This window comes from Gorilla gorilla, chromosome 11, assembly GCF_029281585.2.
Source record: "Gorilla gorilla gorilla isolate KB3781 chromosome 11, NHGRI_mGorGor1-v2.1_pri, whole genome shotgun sequence".
Lineage (NCBI taxonomy): Eukaryota > Metazoa > Chordata > Mammalia > Primates > Hominidae > Gorilla > Gorilla gorilla.
This window is the reverse complement of record NC_073235.2, coordinates 99660003-99682938: the sequence shown is the minus strand read 5'-3', so window position 1 is coordinate 99682938 and position 22936 is coordinate 99660003. Positions and strand designations below refer to the sequence as shown.

Here is a 22936-nt window from a genome sequence, read left to right as displayed (position 1 = left end):
GTTAATGATGGCAGAACACTACTTTCATCTCGGAGGCTGCCTGCAGACAAACTGTTTCAGCAGGTGGCCTTTTTGGAGCTTCCTGCCTGGAGGCCTTCTGGTTTGGTGTTCCCTTGCCAAGTCCTAGTTCACACTTGAGTCACCTACCTTCTTGCCAAAGGCAGTGGCTGGCAGCGGTGGCAGTGGCAAGAGACTAGAAATCCTGTGTAACTTTGGGAGCAGGATTTCTAGCCCATAGTGTGGGGCCTTGGGACGTGTTACATATTTTACTGGGCTGCCCTTGTTCTTCCATGGCTCCCTAGAGCACTGGTGTTAAAGCAAACAGTATGCTGTAGTCCTGTCTTCAGCACAGAAGAAGGGAAAAGAAAGGCTTTATTTAGAAACTTTTCTGGTTGTTTCAGGACCCAATCACATGGTTTTGAGAGTGCACTTGAGGCTGGTGTTTCATGGCAGAGACCTAATAATGTCACACATTTATTGTGCTCTTATTGTATACTGAGCCTTTGCAGTGAATCATGTCTTAATCCTCATAGCCACACTAGGAGGTAGGTGGTGGTGTGATTTCTATTTTATGGATAAGAAAACAGGAATAGAGAGGCTAATTGACCGGTTTAGGGTCATACGCCCAGTAAGTGATCTAGCACATTGTCCTACCCTGGCAGTCTGATTGCACAGGTGGGGCTCTGACCACAAGGCTATACTTTTCGTAGTTGAAAGGGCACTGCAGCCATGGGATTAATGGGTGTCTGATCTTGTTTACAGAGAAGCCATTGGATGAGCAGCGTTCCCTGAACTCCTTCTGCCTCTTGGGCCAGACCCATTTCTGTACATAGTAAGGAGCTGCTCTGAGGCCTCTGCCCCTGCCTGGCTTATACCTGGCTTTTCCCATTAGCCTCTCCATTTCCTCACCCCGGTGAATGATGTGTTGGTAGTTCAGTGATTTTTTTCATATATATATAAAACAAATGAACTGCGGTCATTATAGGAAAAGCAGAAAGCTAGATGAGCAAACCAAAACATTTTAAAACCATCTGAAGCCTCTATACTCAAGAGATAACTATTCTTGACATTTTGATATGTTTCCTTCTAGTCTTCTGTCTGGGTAGCCAGTTAAAATTTTTAAACTTTTCGTGTGATAGTATCATTACCTTTCACTTGTGCACGTAGCTGATATCTGTGTTCTCTACACCAATGACTTTTCCAAATAAACTTATTCTTCTCTTACATATATGATTGGCTCTTTAGCCAACGCCAGCACATAAGCTCTAGCTCTGGATTAATGGAACTAACTTTTTTCTTTTTCTTTTCTTTCTTTCTTTCTTTTTTTTTTTTTTTAAGATTTCAACTTTTTACTTCCTCTTTTGCTTTAAACAGAGAGCAAATACGAACTCAAAAAGGCACAAATTGTTTGTACCAGAAACAGAAATGAAAGATTCTTTAAAAAGATTTGTATTTCTACAAGATAATGTGAATTTTTATAGGCTAAAGTATAGCACGAAATAATTTAAAAACAGGCAGAGCTACAGAGATCTGATAATTTTGTGATTTCCAAATTTGTTTAAGCTATGACACTCCTTTTTTTTCCCCCAAAGAAATTTCATATTGAAGCTCAATATATAAAAAAGATTGGCTTGGACAGTGGTCCCTGAGTCCCTCTTGAAAACTGGTTGGGTTTAGTATTATTTGAAAGCCCCTTTGTATGAGAAAACTCCTGGTGATTGGTTAAGTGTTTTTTGTTGTTGTTGTTGTTTATGTTTTTTTCCTGACACATCATGTATGAAACAACATTTATAAATGTTTGTGAATGATTAGGAAATACACAGAACTAGGATGACTATATCATTTTTATCCATTTGAGAATCATAGGTGATACTACTCAATATGAAGCCACAAATAGATGTGAGCCAGGACTGTCCTGGGTAAACCTGGATATGTGGTCATCATATATTCACATAGACTCCATGTTTGCTCACCACAGGCTTGACAGTGATGGCAAACTAGTTTGACTAGCAGACTACTCTGTCTCTTTTGAGTCAGGTCTACAGTGGTGCAGGTATTACAAAGATTGTTTTATGACCTTGTGCAGAGTTGGGAAACAGCTTCCATCTCACACATCAGTTCTGATCGGTCCAGGACTTGCAGGTGTAATGTGATAGAAACATTCTGACTCTTGCGGTCAAGGATCTGAGAAAGTGTGATTGATTACCAGTGTTTGCTATGGGTACAGGGGAAGGGAGAAGTGACATATGTTGTACATTAGCCAACCCTTGGCAAGACATGTTAACCTCTGTAGGCTTCAGGTTTCTCTTTGTAAAATGAAGAGGTTGGGCTGGATGCCTTTATGGTGCCTCAGCTCTGCCCTCTCCCTTCTGTGACTTGGTGCCTGTAATGGAGACCGATGCTCTTCACATGGTTTGTGTTATAGCCTTTCTTACAAATGTGGCTATGAAGGGTGTATTTGCAGATGAGCTCTAATAAGGCTTTCCAGGTAACAAAGTCAAACAGCTTCAGGTTCCAGAGAAGGATTTTAACCCATGTCAATGACTTAGGACTAATTCCTATTCTCCACCCTACTTCAATTCATAGATAATCTAAGATTACCCATTTTATTTATTCTGTATTTTTATTTTTTTGAGACAGAGTCTCTCTCTGTTTCCCAGGCTGGAGTATAGTGGTGCAATCTTGGCTCATTGCAACCCCCGCTGACCCCCTCCTGGGGTTCAAGTGATTCTTGTGCCTCAGACTCCCGGGTAGCTGGGATTACAGGCTTGCACCACTACGCCCGGCTAATTTTTGTATTTTTAGTAGAGATGAGGTTTCACCATGTTGGCCAGGCTGGTCTCAAACTCTTGGCCTCATGTGATCTGCCTGCCTCAGCCTCCCAAAGTGCTGGGATACAGGGGTAAGCCACCACACCTGGCCTAAGATTGCCCACTTTATAGATTACTCCTTTTTAACCTTTTAACCAATATATTATTTGGCTTTGGCTGCTTTCAGAGGTCGGGAATGCAGGTATTTGCCCTTATCAGTGTTTATGTTTGTAAATATGTTGGTAGCCTGAGAGGTTGAAATTAATGATTCATGAATCCAGCTTGTAATTATGATATTCATAATTTTTAAGGATCTTTTCACTTGCCTCCTCTTTTGAAAACTTAAAATTTAGTATTCTATGAAGTGAGCTAAGCAAATAAATATATAGTCCACCTTTGGGCTGTTTCAGGGATTACTAAGTCAATAATTGTTTGCATTTCTTGGTTTTTGTTTGCTTAGAGTCCCCTTGCTCCCATCCCGGGGAGTCTTAAGCATCCAAGCATAGCTTTCTAGGATATCTTTTATACCAGAAGACCATTTTCCCCTAAGAGAGCTTTCAGAGCTTTTAGTAAAATTAGGGAGACTTGTGGAAACATCTGTTTGAGCCTAGACATGGAAATCAATTACAATTCTAACCTGTCTCTAAAAGTTTTGCTTTTTTTATTTAAAAAATTTTGTTTTGCTTTAGTTTGTTTAAAAAATAACACTAGATTGGGAATCAGAAGACGTGGATTCTACTCATGGTTCTTCTAACAGTTGTATGGTTTGGGGTAAGTCCTGGCCTTCGTTTCTTTGTCTGTCAAAATGGGAACAGGTAGAAAATTCTCTAAATTCTTCCAAGCTCTAACATTCTAAGATAGCTCCTCACATATTTCAATGTCAGTCTTTTCTCATCTTGTGGAATCTGAGTTCAAAAAGTATCTGCCTTTTATGAACTTCTGATTTTCTCCCAAGTGTGTTTGTGGCAGCTTTAAAGTTTCCCAGGTTTGGTAAACACATCCTGAGTTTTGTCTAAGTAAGGGTGGGGAGTCCTTTCTCCAAGAAGTTTGTCTTCTGGCATCTCCAGGAGCCTGGCTGTGGGGACACAGAACCTCTGGGGCTGTTCTCAGTGTGGTTCTTTGAGAATCCTCTTGAACTTCTTACAGGATAAAGGGAGCAATCCTTACAAAGCCCTGCTTGTCTCTTGTGAGCTGGGGCCCACCTTAGCCTTCTTCAGAGGTGTTGCTTTAGGAAATACCTTGGGTCCTCCCAGGCAGAATCCTATTTTGTTGAACCCAAATAACATGTGCATCTAACAAGTTTATTTCTGAAGGGTTGGTCCAGAGTTGGGTGCAGTTGACATGGTGACCACAGACTTTCTCAAGAAAGGAAGAAAATTCCTACATGTAATCACCAGCCTCTGTATGGTTAGTCTCTGTGGAGGAGACTTGTTTTGGTGTCTAAGACTGGCAAGATCAGGAAAAAGGAAAGTGAGCATAAGAGAAGTCTAAAGACAGAAAGCCAGGCAGACATTCAGGTCAGCCGGGACAAATCAACCAACCAATTATTGTGAAACAATGGCCTCCAAAAGTAGGTGTGGCCTACACCCCAAGGATGAACACAATACTTTATTGAGTTGGAGTTTGGGAAAGAGAATATTAGAATTCATATTTTTTTAAATCATTCTTTTAAACTTTTAATTTTTATGTAGTTTTAGTACATCTTATTTGCTAGTACTGTGTCGTCTTTTTGGCTGTTATTTTTCACTGGCTGCCACCTGGCCAAATCACCACTTGGGTTATAACGGCAGCCTCTGACTGGTCTCCCTCCGTCTGACCTTGGCCCCTGCACTCTACTCTCAACGTAGCTCTCAGAGTGATGGAACTCAGAACTTGTCACTCCTGCTCAAAAACTTCCAGTTTCACCCAGGTGAAAGCTAAGGTCATTAGAGTGACCTCTGCACTCAGCTCCTCCACTCAACTGTCCAGCCTTGTCTGCTGTCCATCTCTTCCTGGCTCCTTGGCTCCAGCCCCACTGGACTCCTCCTATTTAGTGAACATGCCAGCTGCGCTCCTGCCTCGGGACCCTTGCTGTTCCTGCTCCCTGTTCAGCTCCTCCCTAGATATCTGCATGGCTCACCTTTACCTCTTTCGGGTCTTTCCTCAGATGTTACCTTCTCAGTGAGTCCCTTTCTGACCACACTATTTAAAATGCCCACTCCACATTTCCTGTCTGCCTTTCTTTATTTTCCTCCACAGTGTAAATCCCTCATACCATATATTTGACTCCCCACATTTTAAAAACCAAAACTTACATGTGGTTAAGATATAGATAACAGGACAAAGATTATTTTGTTAGTTTGGTTCATTCACTGCTATGTCTTCAGCACTTAAAACAGGGTAAGGTGCATAGTAAATGCTCAATAAATATTTGTTAAGTGAATGAATATAAATATGTATATGTATCTGTATATGTACATGTTCAAATGTTTTTTACTCATGAAGTACTCAAACAAAGAAAAGAGAAACACTTCTATAAACAGCTTTCATTTTACACTGGGATGTCAAATTCCATTCAAACAAAATTAAGAGAAAGTTTTCTGCCCTATGAAAAGATAAAAGATCACATATTGTCCTATTTTCTGGTTATATTTTCCCTCTTTTTAAACTGTGCTTTTGGTTGTGAGGATGGTTAGCACTGTAGGTAATTCTCAGTCGTAGGTAATTCTCAGTTCCATTTCTTTTCAGGGGAAGTATCAAGGTGACACTAGGGGACAGGAAATATTGTCCCTAAATGTTCTAAGAGTGGATCTCCCATGTATTCAAGCAATCGAGGGGTGTTTAATGAGCTCCATCTACATAGCAATGATACAGCATAGCTCTGCTGGGGCTCTCTGCTCTCCCCTTCTCCACAAAAGGGAAGGACAGGTAAGAACAGGCATAATAAAATAGAAACCAGACAGAAAGAATTGGGAACAAGGAGACAAGACAAGAATCATGCTTTACGTGATTTAATCCTAATATTTTTATGAGAGGATGGCTATCATCATTTCATTTTAAAGATGAGGAAAATGAAGCCGGGTGCGGTGGCTCATGCCTGTAATCCCAGCACTTTGGAAGGCCGAGGAAGATGGCTCACCTGAGGTCAGGAGTTCGAGACCAGCCTGGCCAGAGAGATGGCCAGAGATGGCTAGAGATGGTGAAACCCCATTTCTACTGAAAATACAAAAATTAGTCAGGTGTGGTGGCAAGCACTTGTAATCCCAGCTACTTGGGAGGCTGAGGCAGGAGAATCGCTTGAACCTGGGAGGCGGAGGTTGCAGTGAGCCGAGATTGTGCCATTGCACTCCAGCCTGGGCGACAAGAGTGAAACTGTCTCAAAAAAAAAAAAAAAAAAAAAAAGGAAAATGAAAACTGAGAGGTCGAGTAATTTTTTTCAGGGTCGCATGACTCTGGGAATCGCATCTGGGTAAGCTCAACTCCAAGGTGCGCATTCTTAGCCACCACACATTAGGATTCTTGAAATAGGTGCAGTATTACAAGAGGCCTTTTTCCCCATGGAGCTCACAGTCTAGTTAGATGATATTGAATGCCTTGCACATGAAAGGCCCTCTTTAATGTTTATTGAGTTCACGTGGCATGTGAAACAGTTATCAATCCACATATAGTGCAGGTTTAGACTATGCTTAGGGGTATTGATTAGGGACTTCAGGAGTCCAGAGATGGGCAGAGTCATTAAGAAGGGAGCTGGAGGGAGTCTAAGTGGTATTTGAGGAAGGGAATGATTCAGGCAGCAGATGTGGGTGGAACCCAGGTGAGTGACGGTGTTATGTCCCTCTCAGGTAACCTGGTGACTAAATTTACTGAGTCATAGGGTTCGTGTTAGGTAGGAAGAAGAGGTAAGGAAATATCCAATTTGCAAACTGGATAGGAGAGGTGTTTGCATATTAACACATTTTTCTCAGTTGAGTTCTTTGATAGGTACTACATGCCCTCTGCCTGAAAACTTGAATTGATGAATTTGAGCCTAAGCAAAACTCATTGTTTCCATTTGTTGCACATGACTTTTTACAAATTAATTTGTATTTACTTTGTTCCAAAAAGTATTGAAGCATTAAAGTAAGGTGTTGCCTTATGGGCCCTTCTGTGTCCATGATACCCCTGGCTTGAATAGAATGTTGCATGAGGTACCATGGCAACATTTTGTGAACAAACATGTATTTTGGAGTAGCAAGGACTTCATTGAAAGGATCTAGGTGGTTTGGTGATGTAGACCATCGATGGAATAATGTAGTATGTTTAAAGATGACTTTTTTTCCTTCTTAAAAAATTATTTCCATAGGTTTTTGGGGAACAGGTGGTGTTTGGTTACATGAATAAGTTCTTTAGTGGTGATTTCTGAGATTTTGGTGCACCTGTCACCACTAAAGAACTGTACCCAATGTGTAGTCTTTTATCCCTCACTCCTTTCTCACCATTTCCCTGATTCCCCAAAGCCCATTGTATCATTCTTATGCCTTTGTGTCCTCATAGCTTAGCTCCTACTAATGAGTGAGAACATATGATGTTTGTTTTTCCATTTCTGAGTTATTTCAGTTAGAATAATCATCTCCAATTCCATCCAGGTTGCTGCAAATGCCATTATTTCATTCCTTTTTATGGCTGAGTAGTATTCCATGGTATGTATCTACCACATTTTCTTTTTTTTTTTTTTTTTTTTTTTTATTTTCAAACCTGTCTTCTTTTTTTTTTTTTTTTTTTATCTCTTTTTTTTTTTTTTTATTGATCATTCTTGGGTGTTTCTCGCAGAGGGGGATTTGGCAGGGTTACAGGACAATAGTGGAGGGAAGGTCAGCAGATAAGCAAGTGAACAAAGTTCTCTGGTTTTCCTAGGCAGGGGACCCTGCGGCCTTCCGCAGTGTTTGTGTCCCTGGGTACTTGAGATTAGGGAGTGGTGATGGCTCTTAACGAGCATGCTGCCTTCAAGTATCTGTTTAACAAAGCACATCTTGCACCGCCCTTAATCCATTCAACCCTGAGTGGATACAGCACATGTTTCAGAGAGCACAGGGTTGGGGGCAGGGTCACAGATCAACAGGATCCCAAGGCAGAAGAACTTTTTCTTAGTACAGAACAAAATGAAAAGTCTCCCATGTCTACCTCTTTCTACACAGACACGGCAACCATCCGATTTCTCAATCTTTTCCCCACCTTTCCCCCCTTTCCATTCCACAAAACCGCCATTGTCATCATGACCCGTTCTCAATGAGCTGTTGGGTACACCTCCAAGATGGGGTGGTGGCCGGGCAGAGGGGCTCCTCACTTCCCAGTAGGGGCGGCCGGGCAGAGGTGCCCCTCACCTCCCGGACGGGGCGGCTGGCCGGGCGGGGGGCTGACCCCCCCCACCTCCCTCCCGGACAGGGCGGCTGGCCGGGCGGGGGGCTGACCCCCCCACCTCCCTCCCGGACGGAGCGGCTGGCCGGGCAGAGGGGCTCCTCACCTCCCAGTAGGGGCGGCCGGGCAGAGGTGCCCCTCACCTCCCGGACGGGGCGGCTGGCCAGGCGGGGGGCTAACCCCCCACCTCCCTCCCGGACGGGGCGGCTGGCTGGGCGGGGGGCTGACCCCCCCACCTCCCTCCCGGACGGGGCGCCTGGCCGGGCAAGGGGGCTCCTCACTTCCCAGTAGGGGCGGCCGGGCAGAGGTGCCCCTCACCTCCCGGACGGGGCGGCTGGCCAGGTGGGGGGCTAACCCCCCCACCTCCCTCCCGGACGGGGCGGCTGGCCGGGCGGGGGGTTGACCCCCCCACCTCCCTCCCGGACGGAGCGGCTGGCCGATCAGAGGGGCTCCTCACTTCCCAGTAGGGGCGGCCGGGCAGAGGCGCCCCTCACCTCTCGGACCGGGTGGCCGGCCAGGCGGGGGGCCGAACCCCCACCTCCCTCCTGGACAGGGCGGCAGGCTGGGCGGTGGGCTAACCCCCCCACCTCCCTCCCGGACGGGGCGGCTGGCCGGGCAGGGCGGCTGGCCGGGTGGGGGGCTGACCCCCCCCACCTCCCTCCCGGACGGGGCGGCTGGCCGGGCAGGGCGGCTGGCCGGGTGGGGGGCTGACCCCCCCCACCTCCCTCCCGGACGGGGCGGCTGGCCGGGCGGGGGGCTGACCCCCCCACCTCCCTCCCGGACAGGGCGGCTGGCCGGGTGGGGGGCTGACCCCCCCACCTCCCTCCCGGACGGAGCGGCTGGCCGGGCACAGGGGCTCCTCACTTCCCAGTAGGGGCGGCCGGGCAGAGGCGCCCCTCACCTCCCGGACGGGGCGGCTGGCCAGGTGGGGGGCTAACCCCCCCACCTCCCTCCCGGACGGGGCGGCTGGCCGGGCGGGGGGTTGACCCCCCCACCTCCCTTCCGGACGGGGTGGCTGGCCGGGCGGGGGGCTGACCCCCCCACCTCCCTCCCGGACGGAGCGGCTGGCCGATCAGAGGGGCTCCTCACTTCCCAGTAGGGGCGGCCGGGCAGAGGCGCCCCTCACCTCTCGGACCGGGTGGCCGGCCAGGCGGGGGGCCGAACCCCCACCTCCCTCCTGGACAGGGCGGCAGGCTGGGCGGTGGGCTAACCCCCCCACCTCCCTTCCGGTCGGGGCGGCTTGCCGGGCGGGGGGCTGGCCCCCCCACCTCCCTCCCGGATGGGGCGGCTGGCCGGGCGGGGGGCTGGCCCCCCCACCTCCCTCCCGGACGGGGCGGCTGGCCGGGCGGGGGGCTGACCCCCCCACCTCCCTCCCGGACGAGGTGGCTGCCGGGCGGAGATGCTCCTCACTTCCCAGACGGGGTGGCTGCCGGGCGGAGGGGCTCCTCACTTCTCGGGCAGGGCGGCTGCCGGGCGGAGGGGCTCCTCACTTCTCAGACGGGGCGGTTGCCAGGCAGAGGGTCTCCTCACTTCTCAGACGGGGCGGCCGGGCAGAGACGCTCCTCACATCCTGGACGGGGCGGCAGGGCAGAGGTGCTCCCCACATCTCAGACGATGGGCGGCCGGGCAGAGACGCTCCCCACTTCCCAGATGTGATGGCGGCCGGGAAGAGGCGCTCCTTGTTTCCTAGATGGGATGGCGGCCGGGCAGAGAGGCTCCTCACTTTCCAGACTGGGCAGCCAGGCAGAGGGGCTCCTCACTTTCCAGACTGGGCGGCCAGGCGGAGACGCTCCTCACTTCCCGGACGGGGCGGCAGCCGAGCAGAGGCTGCAATCTCGGCACTTTGGGAGGCCAAGGCAGGCGGCTGGGAGGTGGTTGTAGCGGGCCGAGATCACGCCACTGCACTCCAGCCTGGGCACCATTGAGCACCGAGCCAACCAGACTCTGTCTGCAATCCCGGCACCTCGGGAGGCCGAGGCTGGCAGATCACTCGCGGTTAGGAGCTTATCTACCACATTTTCTTTATCCACTCATTGATTGATGGGCATTTGAGCTGGTTCCATATTTTTGCAATTGTGAATTGTGCTGCTGTAAACATGCATGTGCAAGTACCTTTTTCTTATGACTTCTTTTCCTCTGGGTAGATACCCAGGAGTGGGATTGCCGGATCTAGAGATGACTTGTTTTTAATCTTATACGTATTTGTTAAATAAGAAATTACAAAATCCAGACTATGGGATGCCTACAGAAAAAAAAGACCTCATTTATTTAAAAAATCAATTGTAAGAGGGGAAAAAAAGATGGAGAGGAAATATAAATCCATAAATTAAAAGAGAATTAAGATACATTCAGACTAATTGCAGTGAATAGATTTGGATTCTGATTTAAACAAACTTAAAAAAGCACACTTCTTTGAGATAATTGGGGAAATTTGAATACTGACTGGATATTTGATGATTTAAAGTGTGAATAGGATATTGTGGTTATGTTTAAAAAGAGAGTCCTCTTACAAAACTAGAAACTATAAAACTCTAGCATTTTCTCTCTCTCTTTTTTTTTTTTTGAAACAGGATCTCACTCTGTCACCCATGCTAGAGTGTAGTGGTGCGATCACAGCTCACTGCAGCCTTGACTTCCGGGGCTCAGTTGAGTCTCCCACCTCAGCCTCCTGAGTAGCTGGGACTACAGGTGCGTGCCACTACACCTGGCTAGTTTTTGTATTTTTAGTAGAGATGAGTTTCACCATGTTGCCCAGGCTGGTCTCGAACTCCTGGAATCAAGTGATCTGCTTGGCTTTCCAAAGTGCTGAGATTACAGGCATGAGCCACCATGCTTGGCCTACTTTAGCATTTTCTCAGGGCACCTATGTAAGTGACACATTCTTTTTGGAAACTATTTTTCTTTTTACTTCTTCCTGCCACCTTTGTGCCCCTCTGAAGGCCTCCACTCTCGCTTGATAGAATGGCTTCAGTAAAGTTGTTAGAATCCTTTCTGTTTGTCCGTAAAAGCACATGATTTTTCTGGTTTTGCTGCCCAAGGAAATATGCTTCTGAGCTAGTTGTGTGGTCCACACATCTATTGACTTAGTTTAAGTGGCTCCATAACTTGAGTCAAATACTTGAGCATTGGTCTTAGAATCCCATCTTGTGTGCTTTTACGAAGACCTGGATTTGGCTTGTCCAGTATAAGATATTTGGAAGGGAATTTAGATACTAGAGTTGCCAAAAATCGCTTTCTTACATTGACTTTTAAACTATGCTTTTAATTATACCGTGTAGTTCTTAAAGGCAGCAAACAGTTACAAGGTCTCAATTCTAATGGGCCTGGCTGCCATGCCTCTCTTCTTAACTGAACAGGAAGTAGGTGTTTGTTGTTGCCTTGAGTGGTTTCACCATTGCTTCAGACATGCTGAAATATCTTCCTTTATTTCTACAAGTGTAAAAATCTTTCTATATCCTTCTTAACGGAGTCCAGATTTAAGAATAGACCATAAGCATAAGAAGTGGCCAGCTGTGACTTGAGTGAATGATACTGTCATGAGTAATTTAGAAGCCATGTGACTAAGGGTTTTGTACTTTGGAGCCTTAGTATAATTAGGTCTTGGGGCTCATGAGATGAGTGCAATGTTTAGTTGCTAATGCTCCTTTTTGTAGCAGCCAAGAAGAAACAATCTTTTTAAGTAGCTCTGCTTTGTAGCAAGGAGTCTTCTATCAAGGTTTCAGGGTACTGTATTTTATGTATAATATTTTAAAATATTGTGGCATCTAACCGAACAATTTCCAAAAATGCTCCGTGTGAGTTGTATAGTTAGAATACTAAAGTTGATGTCTGGAGACCTGGGCTATGTGCACAGCGCTACTCCTAACAAGCTGTGTCCATCTTCCTGCGACACAACTTTCCTTGACTGTAAGATGGGTAAAATAATACTTGCTTTACGGGGAAGTTGTGATAATCAAGTGGGAAAAGTCTTTATATAGCAGGTGGTCCGTGGTTGGCACTCTATAATAAATAGTCTCTGAATCTTGGGCTGGTTCCTCATTTGTCACATTAAAGAGACCAGTTTTCTCAGGTCAATTTCAACTCTATGAAAATATGATTTGAGTTAGTTTTTGTTGTATATTTATGACCTTTTAACTAGTCTTCTTTCTCTCTCACTTAAACAACATCGGTAGAAAGAGTTTGTTTGTTTTATTTTTGTATGGAATTTCCATACTTCGGTATGAATTGCAGCGTTTGGTTCCTACAGCTTTAGGAAGTACATTTTTCTTTCATTTTGATTTTATTAAATCAATTGACTTAGTTTATTTGACCAAAGAATCTTATGTTTAGATAGATCTAGGAGGATCAATTTGTGTTGAAAAGATTCTCAGGAGTTTGCAGTCATTTTTGATTTAAGTTGTCAAAAAGAACTTTGAAAATTACTTATAAGAACGCCACTTCCTCTTCACAGAAGTATAAAACTGTGTCTTTTTGAGGAAGTGTGTAAAAACAAAACAGTTGATAGAGTAATCTTCATAAAAAATCATCACAGCAGAATGTCTAAAAAACATTGGTGTAAAATTTCAAGTCTTGAATTAATTTATAACGGTAGAAAACAAACTTCTCTGATAAAATGTGACTTAAAAAGTTAGATGAAAGATACATTGTAAAAAGTTACTTTAATTTGGGGTTTTTTCCCTTTTAAAACTACAGAATGCTACTTAAAGAGCAGATAATTTAAACATCATTGGATATGTGTATGTATCTTAATTCTAACAAAGCATTTCAATTTGAGGTGATTCTTGGTTGAGATGTAGGGCAAAGTAAAAAGGGTCACAGGAAATGAAAATGAGAATTGGTATAAGAAAAGGTGGAATAAGGAAAAATAGGAGAAAACCATTAAGAAACTTATTTATTTATTTTTTTAGAGGGAAGGAACTAGGAGTGGGAAGGAGATTGACTGTTAGTTTCCTAGGTGAGTGTTGGAGATGCTCTTGAACTTTAAGCTTAATTGGTCACCTGCTGTCCTCTGTTCTTTGAAATAATTGACATTGATCCTTGCTGTTCAGCCACATTGACACTTATATCTTGGGAGTTCTAGGATTGGACTAACAAAAGTGGAGGTTGTTACTTACACTGCAAAAGAAACAACCAGAGCTGTGTCACTCAGAAGGCTGAAAAGAATCAGGCTGACAGGTAATTTGGCCCCTCAAAAGGTCCTAGTGGCTGATATAGGACCTTCAGAATGAGTGTAGGTGACAGGCAGGTAACAAATTATTTTACACAGTGGGAAGTCAGGTATTAGGAGCTTCTATGACTAGTGACTAGGTTCCTGCAACATCTCTGGTTTTAAGCACCCCACTGCCTGTCCTGGTGAGTTGAACTCAAGCAGGACATTTCTTCATTACTGCTTTACCTTTTCTTTTTATTTCTTCTTCTTTTCTTTTTTATTTTTTTGAGACAGGGTCTCAATCTGCCACCTAGGCTGGAGTGCAGTGGCGCCATCATAGCTCGACCTCCTGGGCTCAGGTGATCCTCCCACTTCAGCCTCTTGAGTAGCTGGGACTACAGGCATGTACCTCCATGCCACCTGGCTCACTTTTTGTAGGGACGGGGTTTCACCATGTTGCCCAGTCTGGTCTTGAACTCCTGAACTCAAGGGATCTGCCCACCTCAGCCTCCCAAAGTGCTGGGATTATAGGAATGGGCAAACCACCGTGCCCGGCCTTGCTTTTACCTTTTCAACCAGCTCTTCCAGAGGCTGAATAGTATTTTTCTTAACTCCATTCCTGCCATGAATTGGCTGTGAGATCCTGGCCAGTCATTATACCTCCTTGGGCCTTAGTTTTCTTTAAGAAATGAGGACATTGTTTTAGAGTTTATTCTTGCAGCTGCTCCAGTCTTCTACAGTTTTAACCCAGGGGTTGCAGACTACTGTCCACAGGACACATCTGGCCTGCTGCCTGCTTTAAATGGCCTGTGAGCCAAGGATAGTTTTTATATTAAGTGATTGAAAAGGATCAAAAGGATAATACTTTGCAACACATAAAAATTAAACAAAATTCAAATTTCTTCGTCCATAAATAAAGTTGTATTATTTGTTTACATCTTGTCTATGGGCGCTACAACAGCAGAGTTGAGTAGTTGTGGCAAAGACTATAGGGTCAGCAAAGCTGAAAATATTTATTATCTGGCCTTTTACAGGAAAAAATTTGCCAGCCTCTTGCTCTAACTCAAGGGCAGACTTGGGGCCATCCTCTTCAGAAATCGAGTGCTACACTCTTACAGTCCTAGTGTTACCTAAGTTGCACTTTGATCTAGATTTAATTAGATTGAGGTGGGAATTCTTGCTTTTATTATTTTCTCCAGGAGAAAGTAGAAGGTTAGTTAGCTTTTTTGGTATGCTTTCAATTAAAAACAATCCTCCTTAAAACAATAGTTTTGTTTGTGCTCAACTTTTTTTTCCCTCTGCCTAGGAATCACTGTAGAGAAGGAAGCCATATGTTTATATTTTAAATCACTTGCCTTTTCTATAGGATTTTTAAACTCCAGATGTGGACTCAGAAACAGTTAATATGTACTTTTGATGCACTCAAAGAGCCAAGATGGGGGAAGAGAGATCTTTACTTCTTATATTTGAGAGCAAAACAGAAATCTTAATATTTTCTATTCCCCAAGTAGAGACTCTAGATTAATATGGGGATGGAAATGGCCTTAATTTTGTAGAAGGCTAATTTTAAGCAAACACAGTTTAAAGGTCAAGTATTACAAATGGAAATTATGCAATTAAAAATAAATCTTAAAGCTGTCTACTAATCTAATGTTGCTCATTATTCTAGAAGGTTCTCTCTGAAGCTAAGTCTGGTAATTTCTGTGTGGATTATAAATTTGTGTGTGTGTTGGGGCCGGGGGGGGGGGGGGGGGAGTGGTGCAGAGAGAGAGAGAGAGAGAGAATGAAAATATGTGTGTGTGTGGTTTCCAGTGTTCATTTCATTAGAATTATAAAAAGCATCTGACTCTTGCTCTTGTACTTCCACAGTCATTTGAGTTGTTATGAAACTCCTCCTAGGCCTGGAGTTCTGTTTGATCTTGGATGAAGATGGGCACCTTGAACTGGTTAGCGAGGCCAGAAAGGAGGTCAGTCAACATGTTATCTTTCATATAAAGGTTCACTTTTCTCAGAAGTGAAACAAACTTCTATATGAAAGATGACACATGTTGACTGACCTCCTTTTCTCTATCCTTCAGAGAGAAAGAATTAAGACTAATGAAACTTGTTTAAAAGATTTGTAAAGAAATTAATGTAGTGTACAACTTTAGAAAACATGGACAGTGACTGAGTACCTAAGCTGTCTGGGACCTCCAGCATTTTCTGAACAATATTATAAATTGTCTGGGGAAGACAGGAGATGAGCATTAGAATCCCCATTTTTCATAGAGAGAAACCGAGGCCAGCGGCTGTTACTTTGCTTGTTGATTGTTAGTGGAGGTAGAGCTCTTATTTTTTCTGGCTCAGTCTGAGGTGCATTTCATTTGCCTATCCTGTTCTTAAACAGCACTTATAAAATCACGTGTCATTTCTACAGTTATATTTAGGATACAGCCTAAAATGCTGTATAAACACCCTGTGATAGAATGCTGAAGGCTGCCGCCTGGGTAATTATCATGTGGTTCTAGTATCGTATCATCTGCATTATCCAGATTAGAATGTATCACCCACTTCTAAGCTGGCCTAGAAGAAGGAGCCCATTGTGTGCAAGGCCATAAGGATATTGCCTCATCGTTCCCCTGTGGGTAAAGATCTTTGTGATACACAGAAGACCGTGGAACTTCATTCTTATTTGAAAACACTTGTGACTGGTAATAATCCTGAAATACTAAGGCTTTCCCATGCCCTCATCCCGAAAATTCCTCTCTAATATGCTTTGTTTTCTTTTTTTAGAATTTTATGAGATGTATTTAAAATTGGCCATCTGAAGGGAACATTTGTCACAGCACTGCCTAATCTTTAGATTTGTGTAAATGCAGATATGTTTAATGAACTATTTCATTTTCCTGCTTACATGGAGTGGGGCAAGTTTCTTCATTGAGGCTCTCACTTCTGGTTTCAGTCCATTTTTAGCCCCTTGATTAGTGTACGTCTTGGGAAGATTGGAGCTAAGCCACTGAATTGCTCTTCGCTTCTGGGGGAAAATGTTTGTACCCCAGCTTTTTAGTATCCAAGACTCTGGTTAACTCAGTAGTAGTAGATTAGCAGTGACTATTGAATAAGTGAATGATGTAGTGCCAGTCTCTGCTGCTGTGTTTTTTCCTTCACCATCCTTCCCTTCTTTTATCTACTTTATCTACCTTCTTTTCCTCCTCTTGGGATCTTTACCATGAACAGAGGAAGGACAGGAAGCGATTAATTTTTGGTTATGTAAATAACCCTAGTAAAAGGATTGGTGATATAAAATATTGCTAATATTTGTTTGGTGGATTTTTTCTTCTTGGTGTCTTGATAAATATGTATAGTCAAGAATGTGTGGCTGATGGCTTAGTGTGTCATGACATGAACAGATCTGGGACAACTTCTCCAGTCAAGGAAACAGTATGGGAAGAAATGTTTTACTCACCATTTTTTTGTACTGTGGAGATTTTGGACAGGCTTTAACTGGGACAGCTCTTTAAAGACTTGCACAGGAAGTCACTGTTAATGTGCACTCTTGGTTTAAAGCATCTTGCTAAGTAGGGCCCAAAGGAGGCAGAGTGTGATTTCCATCACTGATCCTGGGTGGACCGAGAGGATGGCCATGCTGGGCCATCTACTGATGCTTACAAGTAGCTCATGGCAACATTTTTTACCCCCAACCCCTACCACCAAAAGATTTTTATATGCTATGTATTCCCTTGCACATTTTTTGGGGGGTTGACATCTAAAGTTTTTCATCATAAAGTTGGAAAGATACAAAGGATGTAATTCCTGGCATAATATAAATGTTGACTTTTAAAATGGAAACATTATATCACTGTTTAAAATGTGTTGAATGGAATTTAAACACTATTGTGATTTGAGTGTCCCACCTTCACTTAAAAAATACATGAGCAACATCATCACTGGTCATCAGATAAATGCAAATCAAAACCACAATGAGACACCATCTCATGCCAGTTAGAATGGCGATTATTAAAAAGTCAGGAAACAGCAGGTGCTGGAGAGGATGTGGATAAATAGGAATGCTTTTACACTGTTGGTGGGAGTGTAAATTAGTTCAACCATTGTGGAAGACAGTGTGGCGATCTCTCAAGAATCTAGAACTAGAAATACTATTTGACCCAGCAATCCCATTACTGGGTATATACCCAAAGGATTATGAATCATTCTACTATAAAGACACATGCACACATATGTTTATTGCGGCACTATTCACAATAGCAAAGACTTGGAACCAATTCAAATGTCCATCAATGATAGACTGGATTAAGAAAATGTGGCACATATACACAGTAGAATACTATGCAGCCATAAAAAAAGGATGAGTTCATGTCCTTTGCAGGGACATGGATGGAGGTGGAAACCATCATTCTCAGCACTATCACAGGGACAGAAGACCAAACACCGCGTGTTCTCACTCATAGGTGGGAATTGAACAATGAGATCACTTGGACACAGAGCAGGGAACATCACACACTGGGGCCTGTCGTGGGGTGGTGGGATGGGGGAGGGATAGCATTTGGAGAAATACCTAATGTAAATGACGAGTTAATGGGTGCAGCAAGCCAACATGGCATATGTATACATATATATCAAACCTGCACATTGTGCACATGTACCCTAGAACTTAAAGTATAATTTAAAAAAAATAGATGAGCAAGCATTATTCGATAGTTGGAAATTTTACATTGTTCCTTTTTCTCCTTGAGCTTATACTTCTATTCCACTTTCTCATGCAGAATTTGGCTGGGTGTGGTGGCTCATGCCTGTAAATTACCGCACTTTTATCCAAATATTATACATTATTTATTTTTTTGAGATGGAGTCTTGCTGTATTGCCCAGGCTGGAGTGCAATGGCATGATCCCAGCTCACTGCAACCTCCGCCTCCTGGGTTCAAGTGATTCTCCTGCCTCAGCCTCCCAAGTAGCTGGAATTACAGGGGCCCACCACCATGCCCAGCTAATTTTTGTGTTTTTAACAGAGACGGGATTTCACCATGTTGGCCAGGCTGGTCTTGAATTGCTGACCTCAGGTGATCCACCTGCCTTGGCCTCCCAAAGTGCTCGGATTACAGGCGTGAGCCACCGCGCCTGGCCACATCTTATTTATTTTTTAGGGACAGGGTCTCACTCTGTTACCCAGCCTAGAGTGCAGTGGTGTGATTATAGCTTACAGCAGCCTGGAACTCCTGGGCTCAAGTGATCCTGTCACATCAGCCTCCTAAGTAGCTAGGGTTACAGTTGCACACCAGCATGCCTGGCAAATCTTTGTATTTGTTGTACAGACAGGGTCTCCCTATGTTGCCCACACTAGTCTGAAACTCCTGGCCTCAAGGGATCCTCCCTCCTTGGCCTCCCAAAGTGTTGGGATTACAGGTGTGAGCTGCTGTGCCTGGCACAAATGTACTACGTTAAAAAAAACTGCAGAGGTTGCAGTGAGCTGAGATCGCGCCACTGCACTCCAGCCTGGGCTGGACTGAGACTCCATCTCAAAAACCAAAACAAAAACAAAAAACAAAAAACAAACAAACAAACAAAAAAACTGATTATCTTACGATGCTTTGTAATAGAAATGTGATCCTGAGATGCTAAGAGTTAAATAAATTTCTGGATTGAGTTTCCAATGATTATTAACAATGTATCAAAACAAATATAAAATTTGATAAATTATTAATAATACATGCAAAGTAAAGCATGCTTATTTGGAATGAATTTCTTGATCTGTTGATGAGGCTCTTTCTTTTTAAAATGAGTTCGTGTATTTGTGAAGAACATGGCTTATTGCTGGGATGATACAGAGGGAGTTAAAAGTTCTGACTTCGAATCTCCTGGTTTTCAACTGGTCTTTTCTTTGACACCAGGAAACTCAAGTGAATCAGCAAGAAAAAAAATAATCCCATCAAGAAGTGAATAGACATTTCTCAAAAGAAGATATACAAACAGCCCACAAACATATGAAAAAATGCTCAACATCACTAACCATCAGAGAAATGCAAATTAAAACCACAATGAGATACCACCTTACTCCTGCAAGAATGGCCGTAATTAAAAAGTTGCAACACAATAGATGTTGGTGTGGATGTGGTGAAAAGGAAACACTTTTACACTGTTGGTGGGAATGTAAATTAGTACAACCTGGGATTATAGGCGTGAGCCACAGTGCCCCACCTATTCATTTTATTTTTTCTTTTTGAAAAATTGACTATTGGAAGGCTGAGGCGGGCAGATCACTTGAAGTCAGGAGTTCGAGACCAGCGTGGCCAACATAGTGAAACCCCATCTCTCCTAAAGTACAAATATTAGCCAGGCTTGGTGGCGGGCAACTGTAATCTCAGCTACTTGGGAGGCTGGGGTAGGAGAATTGCTTGAACCCAGGAGGTTGCAGTGAGCCGAGATCACGCCACTGCACTCAGCCTGGGTGATACAGACTCTGTCTCAAAAAAAAAAAAAAAAAGAGAAAAATTGACCATATTGTGGATAGTTTACATAAAATGGCATGCATCCATTTTAATGACATGTAGATGTGTTTTGACAAAAGTTACCTGTGTAATCACCCCCATAATCAAGATATGGAATGATTCTATCACCCCCAAAGAGTTCTATTCTGCTTCGTTGTCTTCCCTACTTTACATCCTAGGCAAATACTGATCTGCTGTCTGTTACTACAGATGAATTTCACACAAATGGAATCATACAGTTTGTCCTCTTTAGTTTCTGGCTTCTTTTGCTCAGCATAAGGATTTTGAGATTCGTTCATGTTTTGTGTATAAGGAGATAAAATCTTTCTTATTGCTAAATAGTTGTTCCAGTGTCTGGCTGTACCATAATTTTTCATCCATTCATCTGTTGATGGAAATTTGGGTTGTACCCACATTTATCTATTATGAATAATTATGTGCAAGTCTTTTCTTTAAACATAAAGAAATTTATCTTGTATAATACCTGATAAGTGCATGGTTATAAGAAACTGACAAACTGTTTTTCAAAGTGGTCGTACCATTTCACACTCCCCCAACAATACATATGGGTTAGTTTCTCCACATCCTTGTCAACACTTGGAATTAGCAGTTTTTTAAATTTTAGCTATACTAATATTTATGTAGTAATGTTTGTGAGTTTTTTTGTATTTTTTCTTTACTGATACATAATATTTTACATATTTATGGAGTCTATATGAGTGAGACATACATAGGATGTGTAATGACCAAACCAGGGTATTTGGGGGTATTCATCACTTTGAGTATTTATCATTTCTATATGTTGGTATCACTTAGAGCCTCTCTTCTAGTTACTTTGAAATATACAAAATATTGTTGCTAAGTATAATTACCCTAGTCTGCTACCAGACTTACAATTTATTTCTTCTACCTAAACTGTATGTTAGTACCCATTAACCAACGTCTCTTCATATCCTCCTCCCACCCACTTATCCTTCTCAGCCTCTGGTATCTGTTATTCTATCCTCTGGGTCCATGATTTCAAGTTTTTTAGCTCCCATATGTGAATGAGAACATATGGTATTTGTCTTTCTGTGCCTGGCTTATTTCACTTAACATTATGACCTCCAGTTTTATCCACGTTGCTGCAAGTGACATGATTTCATTGTTTTTTACTGCTGAATAGTATTCCATGGTGTGTGTGTGTGTGTATGTGTATATGTGTGTGTATATGTGTATATATATATATATCACGTGTGTGTATATATATATGTCACATTTTCTTTATCCATTCATCTGTTGATGGACCCTTAGATTCCATAACTTTGCTCTTGTGAATAGTGCTGTGATAAACTTGCATGTGCAGCTATCCCTTTTACATAGTGGTTTCTTTTCCTTTGGACTGATGCCCAACAGTGGGATTGCTAGGTCATATAGAAGTTATTTATATTTGTTTTTTTCTTTGAGAGATTGCCATGCTGTTCTCCATAGTGGTTGTATTAATCTACATTCCCATCAACAGTGTATAAGAGTTTCCTTTTCTCTGCATCCTCACCAGCATCTGTGAAACTTTATATACCGCCCATGAAGTTTCCTCTCAGATGTAGTGAATGAAGTTTCTATGTGCTTCTCCTTATATTCCACTCTGTGCAACTGGTTGAATAGCTGGATGTAAGTAACAGTGTTTCTCATTGGATTTGAACATTTGCTTAGAATATCATGGCATTTGAAAGCTAATTTCTCATATCTAAAGACCCAGATCCTCCTTTTATAACTGATTTTTGGGCAAACCCTAAATTTTTGGTCTTGAGGGAGTACATCAGATGTCTTTTTTTCTTTTCTTTTTTTTTCTTTTTTTTTTTTTTGAGACTGAGTCTCACTCTGTCACCCAGGCTGGAGTGCAATGATGTGATCTTGGCCCACTGCAACCTCTGCCTCCCGGGTTCAAGTGGTTCTCTGGCCTCAGCCTCCCAAGTGGCTGGGACTACAGGTGTGTGCCACCACACCGGGCTAATTTTTGTATTTTTAGGAGGGACAGGGTTTCACCATGTTGGCCAGGCTGGTCTTGAACTCCTGACCTCAAGTGATATGCTCGCCTCGGCCTCCCAAAGTGCTAGGATTACAGGCGTGAGCTACCACACCCGGCGCATGTCTACTTTGGTTTGCTAATTCCTGAATTAGCTAAGAAGTCCCCAGATCTCCTAAATAGAAAATAGGTATTATATCTCAGCAGTTGCTTTACAAAAAACAGGGTAAAAGATCTAGATATAAACTTCACAGTGATGTGTGGTTGTCTGTGTGTTGAATGGATTTGTTTGGCTTTTCTGTGTAGTGTTCAACAGCATTAAAAACGGTTCTTTGGAGAGAATACTAGTCTGATGACTAGTGTTGCTTGTTCCTCTCTCGCTCATCTCTAGAACAAACAGAAACACACGTCCTCTCTGCCAAGTATTCTGTGACGTCACAAGGCAGCTCCTACAGTGCAGCAGCTTTTTCTTACACTTTTCTTTTCTGGCTGCAGGAGAATTAATCTCTTCCTTCATACTTTTACCCATTTTTTTAATCAGTTGGAGGATACATGATATTATTTAGAACATCTAGAAGGTATACTTTTTTAAAAAATAGACTTTAATTTTTAGGGCAATTTTATGTTCACAGCAAAATTGAGCAGAAAGTACAGAGAGTTCCATATACCCCTGTCCCCACAACCAGCCTCTCCCACTGTCACCATCCCCACTAGAGTGGTACATTTGTTACCATCGATGAACCTGCATTGACACATCATCACCCAAAGTCCATAGTTGACAGGGTTCACTCTTGGTGTTGTACATTCTGTGGGTTTTGACAAATGTATAATGACGTGTATCCACCATTATAGGGCCATACGGAGTAGTTTCACTGCCCTGAAAATCCTGCATGCTCTGCCTACTCATGCCTGCTTACCCCCTAACCCCTGGCAACCACTGATCCTTTTTCTATCTCCGTAGTTTTATCTTTTCCAGAATGTTATACAGTTGGATAAATTCTTTTAAAAAGGGATCTAGCAGGATAAAGGAATTTTGAAACTGTAAGGGATCTTAGAGATTTTTCATTCTGCGGCCTTTTTTCATGCTTACCAAAGGTACATATTTTTTGACAGTTT

General features: G+C 43.2%; 1 protein-coding gene across 5 annotated transcripts in view; it reads left to right on the top strand.

Moving 5' to 3' along the window:
* ANKRD44 (ankyrin repeat domain 44) overlaps positions 1-22936 on the top strand; it is a 348412-nt gene that overhangs the window by 3922 nt on the left and 321554 nt on the right. The window contains exon 1 of one of the 5 annotated variants that reach the window (XM_055379330.2): positions 6980-7082. The exons of the other annotated variants lie outside the window; for them this stretch is intronic. Within the exon in view, the coding sequence (XP_055235305.1) occupies positions 7005-7082 (78 nt within the window). The 5' untranslated portion in view covers positions 6980-7004. Of the gene's footprint in view, positions 1-6979; positions 7083-22936 lie in introns of those variants that run through there. 5 annotated transcript variants of the gene reach the window in all.